Source organism: Pseudorasbora parva, chromosome 19 (assembly GCF_024679245.1).
Source record: "Pseudorasbora parva isolate DD20220531a chromosome 19, ASM2467924v1, whole genome shotgun sequence".
In the NCBI taxonomy this organism is placed as follows: Eukaryota; Metazoa; Chordata; class Actinopteri; order Cypriniformes; family Gobionidae; genus Pseudorasbora; species Pseudorasbora parva.
In genome coordinates this window covers 29,222,715-29,245,629 of record NC_090190.1, presented here as the reverse complement: position 1 = coordinate 29,245,629, position 22,915 = coordinate 29,222,715, and the positions used below count along the sequence as shown (strand labels likewise).

The window sequence follows — 22,915 nt, the reverse complement described above, 5'->3', positions numbered from 1 at the left end:
TACTGTAGGCCATCTTTCCCAAATAAAGCAGAGTAAAATAAAATGATTCCAAACTGAGGGGTTAGGCAGACCAACACACATCAGATCAGCTTAATGGGATGTAGCCTCTTAAAACAGTGATTACATTTAATAATTGGCAGCTATATGTAAAACTTGTTACACCAAAACTACTGTCACAAAGGACAAAACTATGGCAAGTTTTTTTTTCTGTTATTATGAACAGCTGATGTAGTTAAAGCTACACTGTGTAACTTTTTTAGTTTATTCTTAGCGTTCTTTCAAAAATGTGCTCATTAATGTATATTTACTTTCAAGTAATAAAGTATTCTCGTAAGTTTATAATATGCCATTGAAAATATATACGGGTGAGGGGTTCGAATGCTGGTCCATGTTGTGCCTCCATCTTGAAAGTACATTAGCCAAAGAGGGACATACCCATAAATTCGAGCCGATCGCTGATCACATGAAGCACAATCTGCCGATTTGATCACAGATACCGACCTATTTGAAGCCTTCTCTTTATCATATAGAATTATTTATAGGGAATTTTAGACATTCATTCAGGGAATTGATTTCTGAAAATGGGGGAATTCCCCCCTTATAGATGACTCTTGTCAGGTGATTCTCACCTAAATCTTTGATTATGCAGTGCATTTTTGTTTTTAAAGACAGTTTTGTCTAACATTAGTATTAAGGTAAGAAATACTAAAGAAATTTTATAACTAATCAAATGTATATTGGTCTTCCCTGAATAAATTAGATTAATCCTTACAAAAGTTGCAAAAGCTAGTCATTACAAAAAAACTAAATAGTTAGTCCTTACAAAGTTGCAAAAGTTAGCCATTCAAGAGCAGTGAGTTTCATTAAGGTTCATCAAACAACACGACAAAGAGAAATTGAGAGATGGCAGCAGTTTATTCTACTGCTTTCACTTTAAGCGCAAATACAGGGATACGGTTAGGCTTCATGCAGTTAGACAAATGTTAACGTTCACTCGCGAGTCACGCTGGGGTTTGCGTGCATACTCGTCAAGAGTAGGTCATTTAGTACATGCGGTTTGTGTGTATTTGACCATTGCAGCGCAATTTGTACTCGCAAGCTTTTTGTGAGATGGGCTGTGTGTGTCAGGTGTGTTTGAGATCATGGTCTCTTGGAGAGTGCGCGTGAGTGCTGAGTGAACACTGGCAATACTTAACAATAAATGCAAATTATAACGTTTAGTGACGATGCGACATTGCCTCGATTGTGCAAGTGGCAAATCCTGTGTCTACTGTGCAGCTCGATTTTAGTTGCAGATGCGATGCGCTGATGTGAAGCCATTTGAGCACTTTGAGAGTGAAAGAGAGAGAGCGCACGCGGTGATTCACTCACTCTGTTTGTGAACTTGACTCTCACAGAAAGTTTTCAAATGACTTCGTAAGTTATTTTATACAGAATATGAATTGTACCTCACCATCAACATTATAATTATTTTACCCACGCCAGAAAGAGAATTACTGCCGCTGCATGTCATGCCTTCGCTCTCACGACAGGCGCGCGTCGTGTCGTCAGCATGTGATCGGTTTACGAGATCGGCCTTTTTAGAGACCGCCGATCAATCATCCGAAAGCGATTATCGGCCGGTTAACGATCGATCGGAGCACGCTTAATATATTTCTGCACAGCCCTACTATGAGCCCTAAGATATGTTTTACCTGTGTCTTTCTTTCTTTGTAGCCTTATTCTTACTCCAGTTCTCCAGGATTTATGGTCCCACCGGTGCCCATGAACTATGCACAGACCACATATGCCTACCAGGTACACAGTCACCTGCAAACATCACATTGCTATGCAAAAAAAATGTATATTTTGTGTAAATTCTTCACACGTGCTATCTTTTCTAGGCGTATTAATACAAAATTTAAAAACCGTCTAAGAACATCAACCGTTGTTTGTTTTTTGTTTTTGTGTGTGTGTGTGTTAGTATCCCCTGCCACAGTGGTGTGGAGAGCAGAGGACAAGGCTTGTCAATCAGGTCAGCTCCACTTCCCTTTTTTCCGGGTTGGTAAATGAGGGATTGGGTAAAAGAACTGAAGTGGATTGTTGTAGTTGTTTCTCAATGCCATTCCTAGAAAAAAAGTGCCCTACAGTTTAAAGTCAGCAAGGTTAAAAGTGAAAGTAAAGGCACTGTTATAAGAGATTTCTATGGTAAAATCTTTTTTTGCTGTTATTTTAAGCTTTTTTTTATTCATTAAATAAGAATGGGAAAAATAAAAAAATTGTAGCAGGTATCACACGTATAAAGCAGTGCAACTGTTTTCAATGTTAGCAGTTTCCATCCACTATTTTCCACTATTTTTGGATATTGCATAAAAAAATGCTGGATGGAAAATCAAGATGTGAATAATTTCTAAAAACAAATACATTTGTGCGCTCACTTGAGATGAAACATTATTATTAGTGTAAAGTTGAACGCATCGGAAATTCGCTAGCTGCCGCAATCTTTTTTTTTTTGTGCTCTAATGTGGCGTGACCTATTTTTTAACAGTCTATGGGGCGTGACATTCACAGATCACTGTAGCCCTCAGTTCAAGCAAACGGCAGCGCGGCATGCACGACATGAATCAATCACCTCCACTTTACGGCACGAGATAAATCATGAATGAACACAGGGTCTACTGTAAGGGCTCCACATTAATCTTTCTCTGGGACAAATAAAAGAGGGTTTTACAGGGTTTCCGCGGGGTCATAAAAAGTAAAAAAAAATGCAACAATAAGAATTTAAGGCCATAAAAAGTCATAAAAACGTCCGGATTTTCCATACAAGGTCATAAAAATATATAAACAAATGTAAGGCCTAAAAAGTCTTAAATTCGCTGAAGCATTGCGTTCTAGGTCTTCAATAATGTTAAACGGGTCCTAATTTTCCTACGTCCATTTAACGCTACCTCATTAAAATGCATGCGTGTTTATTCCGTGGTGTTGTAGTTTTTTCTTTCACTAGTCCAAGTATTGTTTGCTGTATTACAACTACAAATTAGACCAGTATGCATCATGTGTTGCAGCTAATCAGCTTTCGTGTTATTGGCACAAGCCTCTTTCAGATTGTACCCCACAGACGCATAAAACGTGTTTTATTCTACTGCTGACTTTTCTTGCAGTTCCGCGATCGTGAACGTGAAGGCAACTCTTTCTCACCATCTTGCATAATGACCAAATAAAAGTATAACATACCCAATTGGTTGTCAACTGATGTCAGACTGCGTGTGTTTGCTGCCTTTCAGCGATTACGTGAGTGTATTGAATGTTATTTCTAGGCTCATTAGCCTACTCTTGAACAATCAAATATATACATTATTCATATGCAGACCTGCCAACATGTACGCATTTTTCGTACTCAGCACGCATTTTGACTTTTAAGTACGCTTGTACGATTCGCTGCTCTCTAGGTACGCATTTTGTTGCATCTCGCATTTCGCCGGTTTCAGTGCAATCCATGACGTTGATTCTGCCGCTGAGCCACAGTGTGTAAAGCTTTCGGCCAATCAGAGCGCTTCATTTTAACCCTCCGCCCATCTGCCCCTCCTAACCAAATGCTTCACGCCCGCACGTGTTCAGGGACTCAAGCAGGCCGGCCGGATAACTGCAGGCTTGTATTCCACGGCTGAACCGCCTCATAGAGATGCACGGTTGGAGGTAACAGCCGTGGATCGGGTTGATGACGTGACGGAATATTATATTTTAATTAAATTCGAGCGGGTGGCGGTTGAACCAATCACATGAAAAATACATTGTTAAAAATTGTTACAGTGCCTGGTAACAATATCTGGCAAGCTATGAGCCCAGCTGGAGGCCTACATCTCGTAGATGGGACTGCCTGGGTTATTTTATGATATTAGCCTAGATATATTTTTAAAACAGCCAGTCATTGTAGCCATTCATTCGGGGAAAAGGCATTTAAAACATAGATAGTTTATGGAGTTATATCAGAAATGACATCGGGGGCAATGGCAGCGCGAGATGTTCAGAAGAATGCAAGAGCTAAACTTCTACAAGCTCAATAACACAGGGTCCCCGCGGAGTCTTAAAAAGTCTTAAAAGTCTTAAATTTCAAAATCAAAATATAAGGCCTTAAAAAGTCTTAAATTCGCGGAAGCATTGCGTTCTTGGTCTTAAATAATGTTTAACAGGTCTTAATTTTCCTACGTCCATGTAACGCTTCCTCATTGAAATGCTCTCGCCTCCCACAGCACGCGCGCACGTGTGTGTGTGTGTGTGTGTGTGTGTGTTTGTTCTGTGGTGTTTGTAGTTCTTTCTTTCGCTAGACCAACTATTGTTCGCTCTATTACAACTACAAATTAGACAAGCTAGCCACTTCTATTGCAGCCAATCAGCTTTCGTGTTATTGGCCCGAGCCTCTTTCTGATCGTGCCCCACAGACGCATAAAACAGATTTTATTCTTCAGCTGAGTCTGACGGTTCTTGCAGTTCCGCGATTGTGAACGCAAAGGCGAATCATTCTCACCATCTTGCTTAATGACCAAATAAAAGTATAATATACCCGATTGCACTAAAAAGAGTTACTAACAGTGATGTAAACGTCGAACTCTGATGTCAGGCTGTGTGTGTTTGCTGTCTGTCAGCGCTCGCGCGAGTGTATTGCATGTGTTATTTCTAGGCTCATTAGCCTAACGTTACTCTTGAAGGATCAAATATACACATTATGCATATGTCTATATATCCTGATTTGAGTTAAAAAGTTTGGGACGTGTCAGTAAGCACTGGATCTGTGCATTAGTAAGTTCTCAAAGTGAAAGCAAATTAATATAGCTTAACAACAACACAAACGGGGAAACAGCACTTAAGTTACACTTAAAGGAACACTACAACTTTTTTAGATATAGGGCTTATCCAACTTTGCTACATTTAGATATGTAGGTAAATGCATTTTAAGCTAAGCTAGCGGCGACCCTGCCAAACTAAAACAATGCACGACTGAGACAAATGCATTTTCCCACATATCTAAATGTCTAGAGAAGTTGAATAAACCCTATTTCTAAAAACGGGTGGGTGTTCCTCTTTGTAGATATGCATCTTTATGTTGTATTTATTTGTCCTATTGTCCTATAAGTATAAATTTTATTACTGACCGATTACTTGATTACGTAATTACATGAAAACTTTTTACTTATATTAAGCAATTATTGCTGTGGTTTACTTTTAAGATGTTGGTCATATTTCAAGCGATCATGTTATTAAAGATAGATAGCACACACCACTGAACCAGCCTCTTTTTTTTTTGTAATACCAAACAAGATTCATGCATTTTGTCAGTTTTATTGCCATGTGTGACTATTGTGCATCTAACATAATAATATGGTTAATGTTGCATCCTAATTATATAAAAAAATAAAAATGTTTGCAAATCTATGGAAGTGACCACAATAAAAACTAATTTTGGTCAAAACATTTTTTATTTATATATATATATATATATATATATATATATATATATATATATATATATAAATAAATTTGACCAAAATTAGTTTTTATATATATTCTATAATATATATATATATATATATATATATATATATATATATATATATATATATATATATATATATATATATATATATATATATATATATATATAAATTTGACCAAAATTAGTTTATATATATATATATATATATATATATATATATATATATGCTTATCCTGGTGGGATTGAGCTATGAGTAATAAGTTTACTAATACTTTGTTCAATTTAAATAAATTAAATAATATAAGTTTAAGTAGCGTAATTGAGTGATTCTGCATTTCCTATGCATGTTTTTTTTAATGCGTGATATAGGTCTTAAATTTTATTCATAATGGTCTTAAAAAGGTCTTAAAAAGTCTTAAATTTGACTTGGTGAAACCTGCAGATACCCTGTAACATCCACAGTAACAAAAAAAAGAAGGTAAGAAAAATAGTTGGAATTAACTTTTTTAAATATAATTCAACTTTTATTCGTCTGAAAGAATAATGTCATGTACATCTAGGATGACTTGAGGGTAAATCATGAGCTAATTTTCATTTTTGGGTGAATTGATCCCTTTAAATCTTTAGATGGAAACATGTTTGAGCACTTAATCAAAATTAGAATGATTTCTGAAGGATCACATGACACTGAAGACTGATGCTGGAAACTCAGCTTTGCTATCACAGATATATATAGTATTTTAGAAAATAATGTAGAAAAAAGGTTTTGGTGTATGTTTGATCAGATAATTGCAGCCTTGGTGAATACAAGAGACTTTTTTTAAAAATGTAATATTACTGACTAGACCTTTGAACGGTAGTGTAAGTATACTGAAATAAGTATTTATTTTAAGGGCTTCAATAAGAACTGCATTTTTTTAAATAGAGGCTTTCATCCATAGCAAATTACAAATGAGTAATTTAGTCCCCTTTTCTTTTTTTGGAGGTGCAGCAATATTTGTTGAAGCTTGTATGAAACTTAATTTGAATTGGTGTGGTAATGTAATTGCTTAGGTTATAAATGAACAGGGATATTAACCACATTGGTTAGCCCTGTAAATTAAATTGAGGAGAGTGCGAAAGCTAGTCTGAAAGAGCTGCCTCTAGCACTTTAATAATACTTGAAAAGCTGTCAGGGCAGTGTATCAATAAGCACCAGCTCCCCTTTAGTGCACACTAAATCAAACGGTATCAAAATTAGGTTGCGTTTGAGAGAAAGTCTAGTGAATCTACAGTATCCGTTATTTCCAAAGTTCTCTTATTTTCAGTCTCACTTTTCATTAAAGACCCCCGTGGTGAAAATCAAGGTTTTTAATGTTGTTTATATGTCTTTGTGGTGTTTTTAATATGCTTTAAGACAAACCATGTGCAAATTAGGGCTGCACGATATTGGAAAACTGACATTGCAATAATTATTTTTTAATTATTTTGGCAATATGAAAACAATTTCACCAGATGATTTGAATAGCTCTATTTATAAAGGAGGATTGAGGTGATATGCAGATGAACACTGCATAATCTTCACTGTATAAATTCAATATAATTAATATAATTAAGTTGTAAAATTCATCTTTGTTAAAGCTACAAAAATGTTTTTCTCTATCTTTTGTTAAGGGGTGTAACGATCGTTAAACAATATAGCGCTATATATATATATATATATATATATATATATATATATATATATATATATATATATATATATATATATATATATACATACACACATATATGAAGATATGTATCGTGGATGGAAACTATATGATTCGCGATATAGAGTTTTTATCCAAGGCTCAACTTGCTGTAGTAGGCCTATTTATAAGGTATAATTCACCCAAACACGAAGATAATCTTTATGAAACCTCAGGGATTTATGTCCCTCCATTTTTAAAGTCATTCCTCTCAAACTTAAAAGCTGCAAAGAATGTCATAAAGGCATGTAAAAATAACGAATCAAGTGTGTAATCCGTCCTTCGGATGAGATGTTAAACCGAGGTCCTGACTCTCTGTGGTCGTTAGAAAATCCCAGGATGTCCTTAAAGAGTAGGGGTGTAACCCCGGCATCCTGGCCAAATTTGCCCATTGGCCCCTGTCCATCATGGCCTCCTAATAATCCCCCTCTCCTGATTGGCTTCATCACTGTCTCCTCTCCAACAATCAGCTGTTGTGTGGTGAGCGTTCCGGCGCAATATGGCTGCCGTCGCATCATCCAGGTGGATGCTGCACATTGGTGGTGGTTGTGGAGATTCCCCCTTCTTTGTAAACCGCTTTGTGCCTTGAAAAGCACTATATAAATGTAACATTATTATAATTATTATTATTATTATTATTAATCCAAATCTTCTTTAGTCTTCAAGTCGTCTGTAGAGACACAATGGCTTTGTGATGAAAATATTTATCACGACGCATACTGTAGTAAACACGGACATTCAAATGATTGCGTGACGTGCGAAAACAACATGAGAGGGAGTAAATGCAGAATTAAAATTCTTGCATGAACTAAACGTTTACAATTTGAGAGCGGTCATTCTGACGACCTTTCTTGCTATTAGAGCTGTGGTGGATTGCATTGATCATATGAAGTGCACACGCTGGCGGAACGGCTCTCCTCAGTGAGGCGCAAACACCATTTAAAGCGACACTCCTTTGTAAAAGCACAGACACCATTAAATCACCAGATCACATTTAGTTTTAGTGACTATTTAAAGCATTTCAGATGGTTCATTCTTACATACTGCATTAATAGTGGGAGAGGCAGGGCATAGCAGGCATGGGGAGAGATGCTGCCTACATTGAAAGCTTGAATAATGCGTGAGGGGGAAAAAATTAAAGTTTAGAGTTTGTGACATTATTACATTAATAATTGTATTACATAGAATCATACAACAATACATAATGTTGAATATAATGTATAATAATGCAATAGGGGAATATTTGTGAGTCCTGATAATACATATACATATCGTATCGTGACTTTAGTATCGAGATACATATTGAATCATGACACAAGTGTATCGTTACACCCCTACTTTTGTTGTTTAACATTGGTGACATGGACAGCTGAGGGTATATTAGGCTACGGTCACTAAGACAAATGCACAGATCCAATATAATTAAAGGCATCTGTTTTCTTTCTCAATTGTGTACAACACATAGACAGGCATTTTGACTTACCGTAAAACCTCTAATATATGCCCAGGCCTTTATTTTACACAAGCGCATCGCCGTCCAGGCCTTTATTGGAAGGAGGCCAGAATTAGAGGCAGGTCTCAATTTCTATTTGAGCAAATCAAACTACCAGTAGAATGAATAAAAGAGATTTTGTGTCTATTTCAACCTATAAAATACTAGGTTCATTTATTGAAAACGTACAGTAACCGTAACCTTATGGTATGGTATGCATACACAACATTAACAACATATACCGGTAATTCAGGCTAAATTTCAGTGTAGAAATATGGTAACAAATACGTAGCAAACATAGGCTACCAGAAGTGCATCGTAAACACTTAACCATACACGGTGATAATTAGGTTATTGATTCATAACAAAAGGCAACAGACACCTTTAGTTGGCCGAATATTTTTTCAAATTATCGGATAAAAGGGATATTTTATTTTTTATTGACAAAGCACTATTCCACATCCTGTTCAATACTCTCCTTCAAACAAACGTGTCAGCTGAGTGCTATGAACACATAGTGAATATATCACCATAAAAAAAAAGCATGGTTTTGTCACAATGAACAAAACAAACTAAAATAATTTTAATAAATAACAGCTTACAGGTCTATTGTAGTTATTCAATGGTAACAACAAATTAACCATTGCTTTGCTTCAAATCCATAGTTTAACTATATTGTATGTGTGTGGTTATACAAATGGTAATCAATACGGCAAAAGCGTGGTTTTAATATAGTAAAAACAGGGTTTTAATATGTCTGATTATAGTTTCAACAAAAGTAATTCTGGATTGCCTCCACCAAACAGTAAATATGAGCTAATAAATCAGAACACTGAGCGCAGGTGAACTGCTAATGTTTCTTCTGGCTGGGCATCTTAATGTCTGTGGTATCTGCCACTGCAACAGTTCTCCCTGAGTCTAGAGTTCGACACTGCGCCCTTCCGTCTTACTGGCAACGTTTTGGTAAGATCACTGCAGGTTAGATATTTTGGTTTATAATGTTATACAGGGTTTTTCCTGCATAGAGAATTACGAGACTGCGGCCTCCGTCTGTTGACAACTCAGACAGGCAGACAATTGCTCAGATTCAGCCTGTCCTGATCATCAGAAAATATTATTACATGATCCTTCAGCAATCACTCTTATATTATGATTTGCTGGTACAAGGTCATCTAAAGCCATTCCATAGCTGAATGTGCGGGACAAGGATATTATATTAATATTATTTCCATTGTTAAATTAAAGTTGAAACTCGTCTTCCCTCTGCTGCAGCTGTCAATCATCTCCGTTCAGCATTCAAAATGCGTGTCTCGTTCGGTTACGACAATCAGCAAGTAAAACTCTAAGATCATATTCCCATTATAGCCTATAATAGCTACTTGATCTGTAAAGGGCTGCGGTTCATCTCACATCCGAAGCATCTTTAATATGGGTTGTTACTTGAAAATAATGCTTTATGTATGTTTCTGTCAATGGATACACGTGCTGGCTCATCAGTTATACACTAAAACAACAGCGATAAAAGAAAAACGTGGGGAAAACAGTCTCTCTTTGTAAACTGTTCAATGCATGCGAGTGCTGCCAGTTATTTTCGCCGTTTCACCTGGGTATATTCGCCGCACGCTGAGAAGATCTGTCTCTGCATCATCCAAGAGCGCGCACACGTCTCACAGCGTGGAAATATTGTTCTCTTTCAAGTCTTGCGCTTGAACGGACAAACTCACAAAAGTATGTCAACATGTTAAGGGTTGTAACGATTCACTCGTTTTCTCGATGCATCGATTACAAATCCTGACGATGCATATGCATCAATCTTGAAACATGTATTTTGAATCGTGAATCGTTCATTTTGGACGATACTCGATGTAAAATGCTAAGAATCGGATGAACCGCGATTCAATAACGATGCAGTGCTTAAAATAAACATTTGATTATATCTACTGCATGCGAATTAAGAGACGTTGTGCAGCGGCAGCCGTCATCCGCGCCCTCACAGTTGATCTCCTTCACAGACATGCACACTCTCTTTCCACCTCACTGGATTGCGCTCACACTCTGCCCGTTGCTCATTTATATAAAATAATATATTGTTTTAAGGAAATGGGTCATACCTGAGCTATTGAAGTAAAACCCTGCTTATTCAAGGATGTAGCATCACATTTATTGCATGGACGGACCAAACACATTTGTAAGTGTCTAAAATGCATACGCACAGTTCTGGTGAATGATACATGAAATCCAACTTAATATCGTTTAACTGAATATACGAAGCAAACTGCTAAAGTAACTACAACATTACCAACACTGAAATAAGAGCGTGCGGTTTATCTAATCAGAGGCGCATTAAAGTTGCGTCCAATACTATAGCAACAGTATATAGAGACCGGCGCGTTTACTTCACAATTATCAACATAAGGAAAATGCTCTGTATAAAGAGAACAAAGAGGGCTTTTCTTTAATATTATGTGAAGAAAAGTTAGTTTAGGATTAGCTGGGAAAGTGCCTGATATTTCCTCTCTATGGAAGCATTGCATGTTTAATGCCAGGAACACTTAAATAGGGTTGTGTAGCCATTGACACTATAATACACAATAGTTAGCATTAACTAACAATACTTTTAAAGTCTTTGTAAAATTTGACTTATTTAAATTTCTTTATTAAAGGGTAAATAATAATAAAACAATAAAGTAATGTTAATAATATGAACTAACATTAACAGTGGACAAACTTTTTTTTGGTAACACTTTAAAGAAAGGTTCATTAGTTAACACACTTATAATTAACTGCACTTATGAAGCATTTTATATCTTTGTTAATGTTAATTTCAACATTTACTTTATTCAAATTCTGTTAAGTTAATGCACTGTGAACGAACCATGAAATGCTGGATTTTTATTAACAAAGATGAACAAACACAGTAACAAATGTACTGCTCATTGTTAGTTTTTTTTATTTTTTGGTTTACATTTTACATTGTTTCATTAGTTAATGCATTAGTTAACATGAACTTAACTCTGTTCAGCATTAGTTCATCTTTTTTACATTAAAAACCCAGCTGTTCATGGTTTGTTCATGTTAGGCATTAACTAATGTTACCCAGATTTTAATAATGCATTCGCAAATGGTAAGATTAATATTAACAAAGATAAATAAATGCTTTATAAGAGCAGTTCATTATTAGTTCATGCTAACTAATAAACCTTATTGTAAAGTGTTACTGGGTTTTTTGCCCACTCTCTGACCTCTAAAGGCCGCTGTGATTCACACCCTGAATAAGACACATTAGGGGAAGCATTTTAATAATCCTATGAATGCATATAAGAAAATGCATAATTGAATCGAATTAATCAAATCGTATCGAAATTTGATTTTAAGCGAATTGAATCGTTCTGAATTGACAAAAATCGTTTTTGAATCGAATTGAAACCTGTGAATCGAATCGATTCGCTGCCTACCCAAATATTTCCAGCCCTACAACATGTCCATCTTGATGAGTATTCAAGCAGACATAGTCTGTATATGCCTTAAGTGAACTTTATACAGTCGAGAAAGACGACACACATCCCTGCATTGGGTCATAAAGGGGCAGTAGCCTTTACTGCTGTCTGTTTAATTTCAAACAAAAGATAAGGACATTACTCACTGCTCTTGATTGAATAGCTTTTGTAAGTTTAATAAAGATTAATTTTTAATTTAAGCAGTTGAATATGCAGTTATTTTACATTTGATTATTTATTCTCTAGGCCTACCTAAAAGCTGTTAGACCTACCTGAAAAACATGAAAAGCATTGTTTATTTTATTAGTATCTTTGCTCAATAGTATTTATTTGTGATGCTGCTTGTATTTAAGTTATTTTTTGGACTTTTATTAGTCCCTTTTCCCTGAACATAGCAAATACTGAACCGTACCGAACCGTGAGCAATCAGTACCGTTACACCCCTAGCGTAATGTATGTGAGGGTCTGCCACAAAATTTTGAACATTTTCAAAGGGTGTCATGACTGAAAAAAGGTTGGGAAACACTGGACTATGTTTCTATGGATTTGAGCACTCAATATCTCTTCTCTTTCTGCAGTGAACTCTTCAATGAGCACTAGCGCTGCAGCTCTGACTCTGTTGCTTTAAGCACATCATTCTGCACCCAAGCTCGCTCTGATTTGATTTTTCATATGGTTTTAATAACTATTATTAGAAGCCTATCTTGTTCTCTCATATCTATCATATATTTGCTGCCCCATTAAAAGCTGCACATTACATTTACAATAAACTTCTTCTAATGTTATGCTATTATTTATATACCTCTCTGATATTTCAGATATACATTTTTTTGCGCTGGATATTAATGGTCTCTCTCGATTGCATTCTATTTGTTTGTGCTCTTGTTCAGTGAAGTTTAACAGACTGTCAGACTGCGTTTTAATGCAAAATGGAAATACTCACGTGAATTAGTAGCATTTACAGATGAAGATATAACTATTGTCCTCTATAGATCAGTAGATAACCTTTAAAAGGAACGTTTTGCGCTGAGGACGCGCACACGTCAAGATTTTTATGATTTTCCTTAAAATAAAGCTTAAAAATAAAGACTTCTCATGTTTTGGGCCCTTGGGTCGTGTACCTTTCCTACATCAGCTCACTCGGTTTCCACTCCACTCTTTCTAGATGCACGTTTTGTCCATAAAAATGCATTTAGTGCTGTAATTTGTAATTAATAATGATTAATGAGAATCATTATCAATGATTTGCAGCCCTAATGTCATTGTGCAGGTGGGCTTTAGAATATTACTATGCTGTGAATTAGAGGAGTTTTGAGAGAAGCCAGGTTATCCCAGTATATACTCACCTAAAGGATTATTAGGAACACCATTCAATTTCTCATCAATGCAATTATCTAATCAACCAGTCACATGGCAGTTGCTTCAATGCATTTAGGGGTGTGGTCCTGGTCAAGACAATCTCCTTAACTCCAAACTGAATGTCAAAATGCGAAAGAGAGGTGATTTTAAGCAATTTTAAAGGTGGCATGGTTGTTGGTGCCAGATGGGCCGGTCTGAGTATTTCACAATCTGCTCAGTTACTGGGGTTTTCACGCACAACCATTTCTAGGGTCTACAAAGAATGGTGTGAAAAGGGAAAAAGATCCAGTATGCGGCAGTCCTGTGGGCAAAAATGCCTTGTTGATGCTAGAGGTCAGAGGAGAAATGGGCCGACTGATTCAAGCTGATAGAAGAGCAACTTTGACTGAAATAACCACTCGTTACAACCGAGGTATGCAGCAAAGCATTTGTGAAGCCACAACACGCACAACCTTGAGGCAGATGGGCTAAAACAGCAGAAGACCCCACCGGGTACCACTCATCTCCACTACAAATTGGCAAAAGATGAGTCTGTTTCTTTTGAGACATTCAGATGGTAGAGTTAGAATTTGGAGTAAATAGAATGAGAACATGAATCCATCATTCCTTGTTACCACTGTGCAGGCTGGTAGTGGTGGTGTAAGGGTGTGGGGGATGTTTTCTTGGCACACTTTAGGCCCCTTGGTGCCAATTGGGCATTGTTTAAATGCCACGGCCTACCTGAACATTGTTTCTGACCATGTCGATCCCTTTTTGACCACAATGTACCCATCCTCTGATGGCTGTGATGACAATGCGTTCACTGTACTAAAATGGCTCCCACAGTCAACAGATCTCAACCCATAGAGCGTTTTTGGGATGTGGTGGAACGGGAGCTTTGTACGCTGGTTGTGCATCCCACAAATCTCCAACTGTAGAGGCTATCCTATCAATATGGGTCAACATTTGTAAACAATGCTTTCAGTACTTTTTTAATCAATGCAACGTAGAATGAAGGCAGTTCTGAAGGCGAAAGGGGGTCAAACACAGTATTAGTAAGATGTTCCTAATAATCCTTTAGGTGAGTGTAGTTTTCTGTTGATATGAAAAATCAAGTGCGTTTGGCAAATTATAGCAGGTGAATTTATGTATATGATGTATATTCGATGTTATGATGAACTATATGCCTTTTTCCTCTGACGTTATAAGTTGTTCAAAGCGTTTCTAAGGATGCTAATTTTTAGACTTCATGGTTTGTCATTATCAACACATTATTAGCCATTTGATAATGTAGTCAAGCAAAAGGCTAATCATTTAATATTGTATCCATTGTAGAGAGCGATACATAAAACGCATTACCATTCTGATACACCGACTTGTAGGCGAAATAATACCAGACTAAAATATCGATACTAAATCGATACCACAGTAAAAAAATAAAAATAAGATGCTTAATATGACAACAGAACTTGTTATTATTCATTGTTATTTTTTACTAAAAATTCATGTGGCCAGCATGTTCCTTAGGGTTGGGCATCGTTTTGATTTAAACAATTATTGATCAATTATTATTAAAATTATCTCACACATTTTTGCTATCTCAATGTATTTTTTACAATGGGGTAATTGTGTTGCAATAGCTTACACACAGCACAATAGAGCTTGATTTCGAATGGTAAATTGAATTTAAAAAGACGAGTAAACAGTAATAAAATAAGAACAAATAAACAGATTACAAACAATAGCACAAATAAATGCAATAGAATAGAAGATACAAATTAAACAGACTGCTTTATTTTTTCAGGTAGGTCTAACATTCAGATAAGAAACTGAATAAAAAAAATGCATAGTAATTACATTTAAAACAACATTGGATAATGTTCTTTGTAAAAAATTCAACAGCGTACAGATGAAACTTAAAGTTACACAAGTTGATCAGTCAAGAGCAGTTGATCGTTTGTCTTTTTGTAGTTTGAATAACAAATGACTGCGGTCCCTTTAAGACTAACGGACGCATGGATCCTAAACACTGTTCCTGTTACTCGTTCTTCCTGAACTGTTTGCGACTGTGTTTACGTTAATACTCTTCCAGATGTGCACTGATAATTCTTTGAGTGTATTTGACCAATAATAAGCTGGAAAAAGAAGCAAATGTTTGCACTTGTATCATGTCAGAGGCGGCTTTATTACGGTAGGCTATGTGTGTGCGCTTCAGATGTGAGCACGAAATCTGCGGGGATTAGTAGAATTAATTTGTGCGCAATCCCGCGCAAAATTCAGACCGATCACACACTAATACTAACACACTGTCATGAGGAAAAAGTCCAGCAGAAAGCGCGTTCGCCGTGCGAGTGAGAATATGCCGGTGTGTGTCAACTCTCTTTCGGTCGGAGAGGAGAGCACAGCTGGTATCGAATACTGAGAATTGTATCGTTTCAGATATTCCAGTATCGATATATATCGAAATATCGATATCTTTGACAACACTAGTGCTGAACATGCTGATTGGTTGAGCTCACGCAGCATTTTATTTCAGTCTAAGTCTATTGCGAGAGTTGTTTGCTATTCGACTCAACAATGACGTTTAAAAAATACGACAGATGAACCGACGACGCTCTGGAAAGTCGCGTGCAGTCCTACGTCACCAGATTAATCGTCATGATACTTTAGACAGTGATGGAAACGTAGACCGCAACAGGTCTGGGAGAAAAAAGTTCTTGGGACAAATTGTCCCAGGTAATTTTGGTGGAAACGGGGCTTCTTCTGAATTAGTTCTGGTTCAAACGTATATGGCTGAATTAAACCAATGTGTCCACATGCCATTGTGCAGCATTTTCTACAGTAAAGTTGACCGAGTGGATCAGGTATTCAGAGCGTGTGTGATTATGTTGAGGTGGGGCTAATTTAAATATTCATGGTTCTGCAAATACAAAATGAAGCAAGGGTGTAGTGACATTCATGCTATTTTAAGGCATTAAGATTTTTTTGGCACAGGGGAATTGAAATGTATGAAATATGAGAACTAATAAATGTACTTAAAGGATAAGCAGCACCATATTGTGATGGAAAATTGCTTGTATATATGCATGCTATGTGTTTTGAATTAATACCATACAGTGCACTATCCAATAGTTAATGAAGGTTAGATTTGATTGTTGTGCTGTGGCAAGCCTTTAGATGGCAGTGCTGACTTGGTATAAAATAGGCAAACACCTGCAGGGAAATAAACTGTGGCAAACTTGAAAGGCTCATTAATATAAAAAGGGCAAATGTATGACTGTCTTTCAGAACTATGTGGATTGTGGAGTCCAGACTTTGCTGACCCTTCTGTAGCTGATCCCGCACTCCTTTTTTGGTAAGTTTTTGTATATAACCAAAATTGAGACCATCTTGAGTTTTCAGGAGTCACTTTTACCGAGTCACTCTTTCTTTTTCTTAGGGTAGACTCCCACAGAAGCAGAGGAGAACAACTTGGTGATCAAGCGGTGCACTTCATTGTGTGCGTGTTTTCAAACACAGTTGCAGATAGGGTCATCCTGGGTGTGATGCGATGGTGTATTTTGAGGGGACAACATTGATATGATCATGTTGTAATCTAAGGCCTCGCACATCCACACACTGAAACATTTGACAAGCTTTGTTCGCTTTAGCCTTTTCCACCCATTTATTTGTGTTGTCTGTTTTTCTTTCTTCTTCATGGCCAACTAACTTTAAAGACACTTTTAAGCTCACAAATCCATATTTATATTTTATTTATGTTTGCTTATTTTAAAGTTTGACTCACTGTTGGTGATGCACCGTATGCATTTAGGTTACTGTTCTAATGTTTTCAGTGTGTTGTTTTAGAGCAATGTTCCTTTGTTTACTGATTCAAGCTAGCGAGTGTTCACTGTTAAAATAGTTTTGTTTTGGGATTTTCACATTCAAGGCACATTTTCGGATTTCATCTATTTGGTTATTGAGCACCAGGGTACAGTGGCTCCCCTTCTTTCTTTTTTACTCTACACATCTTTCATTCATCAGTCGTTATCACTGTACTTCCATTAATTTTTCCCCTTGATGCTGGTTTCCTTTTTTGTTAGTGCAGTTAAAATGTGTAAATAAAATCATTGCATTAATTCAGAAATTACAATAAAATTTTATACTCAGCCCTGTAAGTCACAGCAGGTCACGGGACAGTTGACTAGTTTTAAATGAAAGCGATGATGGAATATCGATAAACACTGTGAACACAGTCAGGCTTCCTTCTATTTTTCCAGCACTTTTTCGCACCAGTTCCCTTTTGTTAATTGAGTTTTGTTTTTAAAAGAGTTTGCCAAGAGTTATGGGTATTGTTGAACACAAAGCACTGTCATTTTATACACTTTTTGTTGTTGTTTTTTATTGGGGGCTGATTTAATAGCTGTAGCAGATTCATCACATTTTTATAAACCAAATCTGACTGGCTTGTATTGAAAGTTTGCAGTTTTATTTCCTATGGTCTCATAGGAGTTGTGGTTTATATTGTGCTCTAGTTTGAGAGCTTCTAATCACTGTACTCTGGGTTTGCCATGTATATACGTTTTGGATTTCGATGTTGGCATTGTGCGGTTTTGCTGTTTTTGTTATTAATAAAAAAAATTAATAAAGTCGTATTATTTTTGCCTCCCTTTTATCAGTGGCTTTTTTTCCCTTCTTTTTTTTATTGTAATAGGCACCAGAATTGTAAATGCATTTCATTTTAAATAAAAAAAAAAGTATTACCCTCATTATTTTGCTGTTGAAGGTGGTAGACTGGTGGTATCATCCCTTGTATTGTCTGGCTGGACAGACTAAATTAAGAACTGGTTAGTAGTGATTCACAATAAATATGAATTGAATGCTACTTGACCAATGAATATGCTTTAAAATAAATGTATATTAACACAAACATCCACAGAGTCATCTGTGACCACATACTTTGACCTGACATGTTCTGGATCTTTGATATGTAGCCTACTCAATTCAAAACGAAACGGAAATAATTTTTTCGTGAAATCTCTATATGAATCAAAATGAGCATTGTCTTGGAAAATCTGTATATAGGCTACTGTAGGAATCGGCAATATGATACAATTAAAAACTTGTAACATGATTATGCCATACGGAATTGGTATACTGGTAAACTATAGAAACGTAAGATTTTAATTCTTAAAGCACATGAAGTGTGTTATTAGTGGCGCTATAGAGCCATTTTGATTCGGGGTTTTTTTGGGGGGGGGGGGGGGGGGGTTGTATTTAATGAATGAGGAAGCAGAATTAGGCTACCATTAGTCAACTAGTTCTGGGTTCCACTGTCAACCCCCCCTCTTTTTTTTTTTGACTGTACGATGATGAAGGTGAAACGAGAGACAAAAGGGATGATTTGGAAACAGTGGAGGGCATCGTTCCCCTTTAGGGAGGGAAGAAAAGAGAGAGAAGCGAGTAGAAGGAGGAGACTTTTTACTGGAGTCGCCGCCACGGCAGAAATGAACTGAGCTCATCATCTGCTCACCTGCCTCCAGTTCTCACACACAAGCGAGGGCATGAGAGTTGAGAAACCGATAGAAAGCTGAAAGAAACGGGAGAGAAGCGACAGATAATTAAGGGAGAAAGAAACGGCAGAGGAGACAAATCGAGAGCGACATAATCAAAGAGCAGGTATGTTCGTTCATTCTTCTAATGACTGTGGAGTTTACTTCTGTTACTGTACCTTGGTTTAACACTTAACTTTCTGATTCTATCCGCTTGTCATTGATGTATTTCTTCTCTGCTGATTTATCCCACTCTTCTTTCTTCCCATGCTCTCGGTATACTTAAATGGGTGCTTTTATTTGAGCTTGTGAGTCACTGTAAAGTTCAAGCTCACTTCTAATTTGAAGTGTGCATGTGCAAGATGACAGCAAAAAAATATTCGATCTATAAAAAACATTTGCATGCATGAAACCGTGTATGTAGCCTACAAATGTACAAATGTAGTGTTTGGCTTTTTAGAAGAAAAAAAAACTAAAGCAGTATTAAATGGGTCATTTTATTTATTTTTAATGGGGTCTACTTAGTCACAGTCTTTGTTCAAATAATGGGCATAATTTAGTTTATCGTGACAATTTATCCTTTTGATCTTTTCAGTGAAATGAGACGTTTTCTGTGACTAACATTTTACTGTAAATAGAGGAAAAAGGTTTTTTTTTTTTTTTTTTTTTTTTTTTTTTTTTTTTTTTTACCGTTGTGGATTTTCACTTCTTTGCCTTTAAAGGATTAGTTCACTTTTAAATGAAAATTACCCTGTGATTTACTCGCCCTCAAGCCACCCTAGGTTTATGTGACTTCCTTCTTTCTGATGAACAATCAGAATTATATTAATAAATATCCTGATGCTTCAACCTTTATAATGGTAGTGAGTGACAGTCCATTGAGTTGAAGAAAAGTATATCTATATTGTAAAATATCCGCCAGACCGCCTTCAGGATTCAGCTTACAGAAAACCTGTAACTGACACAACATCGCATAGCGTCAGCGTTTTGAGCTGCGAGAAGTGCTGCACTTTCTGTGCAAGTTGAATATGAAAGAAGGTGTGGTGGATATTTTACTTTATGGAGTTTTAAATATGGATATTTTTCTTTAGAAAACTCGATCGATTAGCTTCAGAAGGCATTTATTAACCCTCGGAGCTGTGTGGAGTATGTTTATGATGAATGGATGTTTTTTTGAGCTTCAACTCAATAGACCCTGTCACTGCCATTATAATGGGGTGACCACCCAGCAACATTATAAATAAATAAAAAATGATCCTATGTAATACAACAGATGTCAGGGTTTTTTAATGTTATAATTTTGTTTTTACAGCGTTGCAGTAATTTTTATACAAAAGTTTATCACGTTAGGTCTCCTTGTAATGTTGCCGAAACGTCTATATCATGTTACCGCATCTCCTTGCAACTATGCAGAAATGTATTTATAACGTTTTTATCATGTTACATACATACTATATCTCTTTTCAACGTTGTAGAAACGTACTTACCACATCCAGACTGGTTCTTCACTTCACACATGCTGTCATCAAATATTATTTTAGTTTTTTACTGTTATCTTTGAAAAATTACTTTAATATAAAAACAATATTATAACTACAGTAAGAAAAATAGATTAAAGTCTTTTTAGATCTATTTATAATTCGTCATAGGCTAGTCATAGGTTACAATATTTCTGTAGATCAGCTTTACTAACGCTTTTTACATTTTTACATTCACTTTACCTGTAAGGCTGACTTCTGGTTGTTGTCCATTTTATTAAACTGCATTAACATATGTAGTACTAATAATTTATACTACATCAAAATTGTGTCACTCATATTTATTCACACAATATAAAAAGCAATATGATAGAGGTACTTCAAAAAAAAAAGAAAAGAAAAATCTACTCATCCTTGCGTTATTCCAATCAAAATCTGCATGACCTTCTTTCCTCTGTTAAACACAAAGGGAGATGTTAATGTTGTTAGGAGATATTAAGCATAATTGTCCTTACACCATTCACTTTTGAACGAAAGAAAGTGAATTGTGAATATAGTCATACAAGTTCGGAACAACAACAAAAAAGTGTTCAATGATGATAAAAATAAACATTTTCATTGTTCGTAGAGATAATATAAATTTCAATTCCAGGACTTTCAAGAACCTTGAGGATTTTTTTTAAAGACTACAATTAGAGCTCTTATTAATAATAATAAAAACAGATAAATAATACGCCAAATACGCTAATAAAACAAAATGGTACAAATAATTTACAGCACAAATCATGTAATGACTGGCACATTTAAATATAAGAACATTAACAGAAAAATGTATAGAAAAATCCAAGAAATTTCAGTGCAAACAGAAAAACTGTATACAATCTGTAAAATGTTAATTTTCTCAATTTAACTAGTCCCCCCCCCCCCCCCAACACAAATTACAGATAAGGCATCCAAAATAAAATGTAGAACTTATTTATATATATATATGACTTATTATATATATAATAAGTTTATAATGGCTAGTATTGTTCAATTAATAATATTTTATAATATTGGCATACCTGATTTTGAGAAACTTTTTTAGCTGTCTTTCACACTGGTGCACTAGATAGATGTATTATAGCAAAGTTTAGTCATGCTTCTGAGTAATATCTGCATGCACCCTAATTCAGCAGGTTACATATATTACGCAATTAGACAGCAATCCATATGAGAGAGAAGTCTGGTGTGGAAGGTTGATCTGGAACCGACTTCAGTCTAGATTGTCATAACATCTCTTGTTTATCTGTCTTAACAAACTTCCCTGAAATAAAATTCAAACATCAACAAGGATTGTTATAGATATAACGTGAGGTTCTTACATTCACAATGCTCATTTGGCCTCGGTGGTGAAGTTTGCAGAAAATTCAGCCGGACTGAAAAGTCTTTTAGTCATACCCTTGGTAACAACTTTATAACACAACAATAAATAACTCTTAAAACTATCTATCTTTAATACTGCAAATATCACGTAGAGCCATATTATTTCTGCTATGCAGAAACGTGAATGAAATCACAGAATCCAATCACAAATGGAATTTACTATTTTGGAATTTACACCGAATTTGGCAATTTTTTTACGTATAATTCAAAATTAGGGCTGTACAATGAATCAGATATTGATACAGACTAGTGTCTGTTAATATTAAAGCTCAAAAAGAAAATGAAACCTGAAGTCTTTATGTTCTGCCATGTCTGTGAATGAGCGCTGCAGTTTCAACTACTACTACACAAACCGAAGCACACGATGCTCATGATGATTTCATCGTCTACTGTCTCCCTATACATAACACATTAACTTCATCTGCAGAGCCGCTCTCGGAGTCACTTCATGAACATTTCACCATTTCATTTACTACAACTATCAACATTTGTTGTATCATATACAGGAATGCATGTATTTTTGAGGCTTTACTTACAAGTTAGGTTGTTCATAGTGCCTTAGAGATGTTCTCTGCACAGCCATCAGAATCTAAGAACATACACAATTTCTCACAGAGCCAAAAATATGTGGTACATATAATTTAAGGTTTATTAGAAATAAATAAACTAGAGCAGAGTTGAAAATGCAAGGGGGGAGGGGGGGGGTTTAAGAATAATATACGTTATACAATATATGTAAAATATCTTGAGATATCAGATATATTTAATTTTAGGTTTTACAGATGCATGGTGATATACGTGGTCAATAATTGTTTACTATGAATGGTCACACGTTTGAAATAGTTTTAGCCCATTTTCATGCTCCATGTGATGTCACTGGTTAACCATACAGTGCAAACTTTTGGGTTAAATAATTAGACAACGTTCCTTCCATTCATCAATTGACAAATTGCC

General features: G+C 35.9%; 2 protein-coding genes across 4 annotated transcripts in view; both read left to right on the top strand.

Annotated features, from left to right (window-relative positions):
• Positions 1–18,201, top strand: part of dazl (deleted in azoospermia-like) — a 62,745-nt gene extending 44,544 nt beyond the window's left edge. Inside the window, exons 7-10 of one of the 3 annotated variants that reach the window (XM_067426337.1) lie at positions 1,717–1,797; positions 1,964–2,014; positions 16,816–16,882; positions 16,972–18,201. In XM_067426337.1, the coding sequence (XP_067282438.1) occupies positions 1,717–1,797; positions 1,964–2,014; positions 16,816–16,860 (177 nt within the window). In that variant the 3' untranslated portion in view covers positions 16,861–16,882; positions 16,972–18,201. Of the gene's footprint in view, positions 1–1,716; positions 1,798–1,963; positions 2,015–16,815; positions 16,883–16,966 lie in introns of all 3 variants that reach the window. The other 2 variants (XM_067426336.1, XM_067426338.1) reach the window with 2 other exon arrangements.
• Positions 18,202–18,832: 631 nt separating this feature from the next.
• rftn1a (raftlin, lipid raft linker 1a) overlaps positions 18,833–22,915 on the top strand; it is a 45,365-nt gene continuing 41,282 nt past the window's right edge. The window contains exon 1 of the mRNA XM_067425950.1: positions 18,833–19,185. The gene's annotated coding sequence lies outside the window, so the exon portion shown is untranslated. The remainder of the gene's footprint in view (positions 19,186–22,915) is intronic.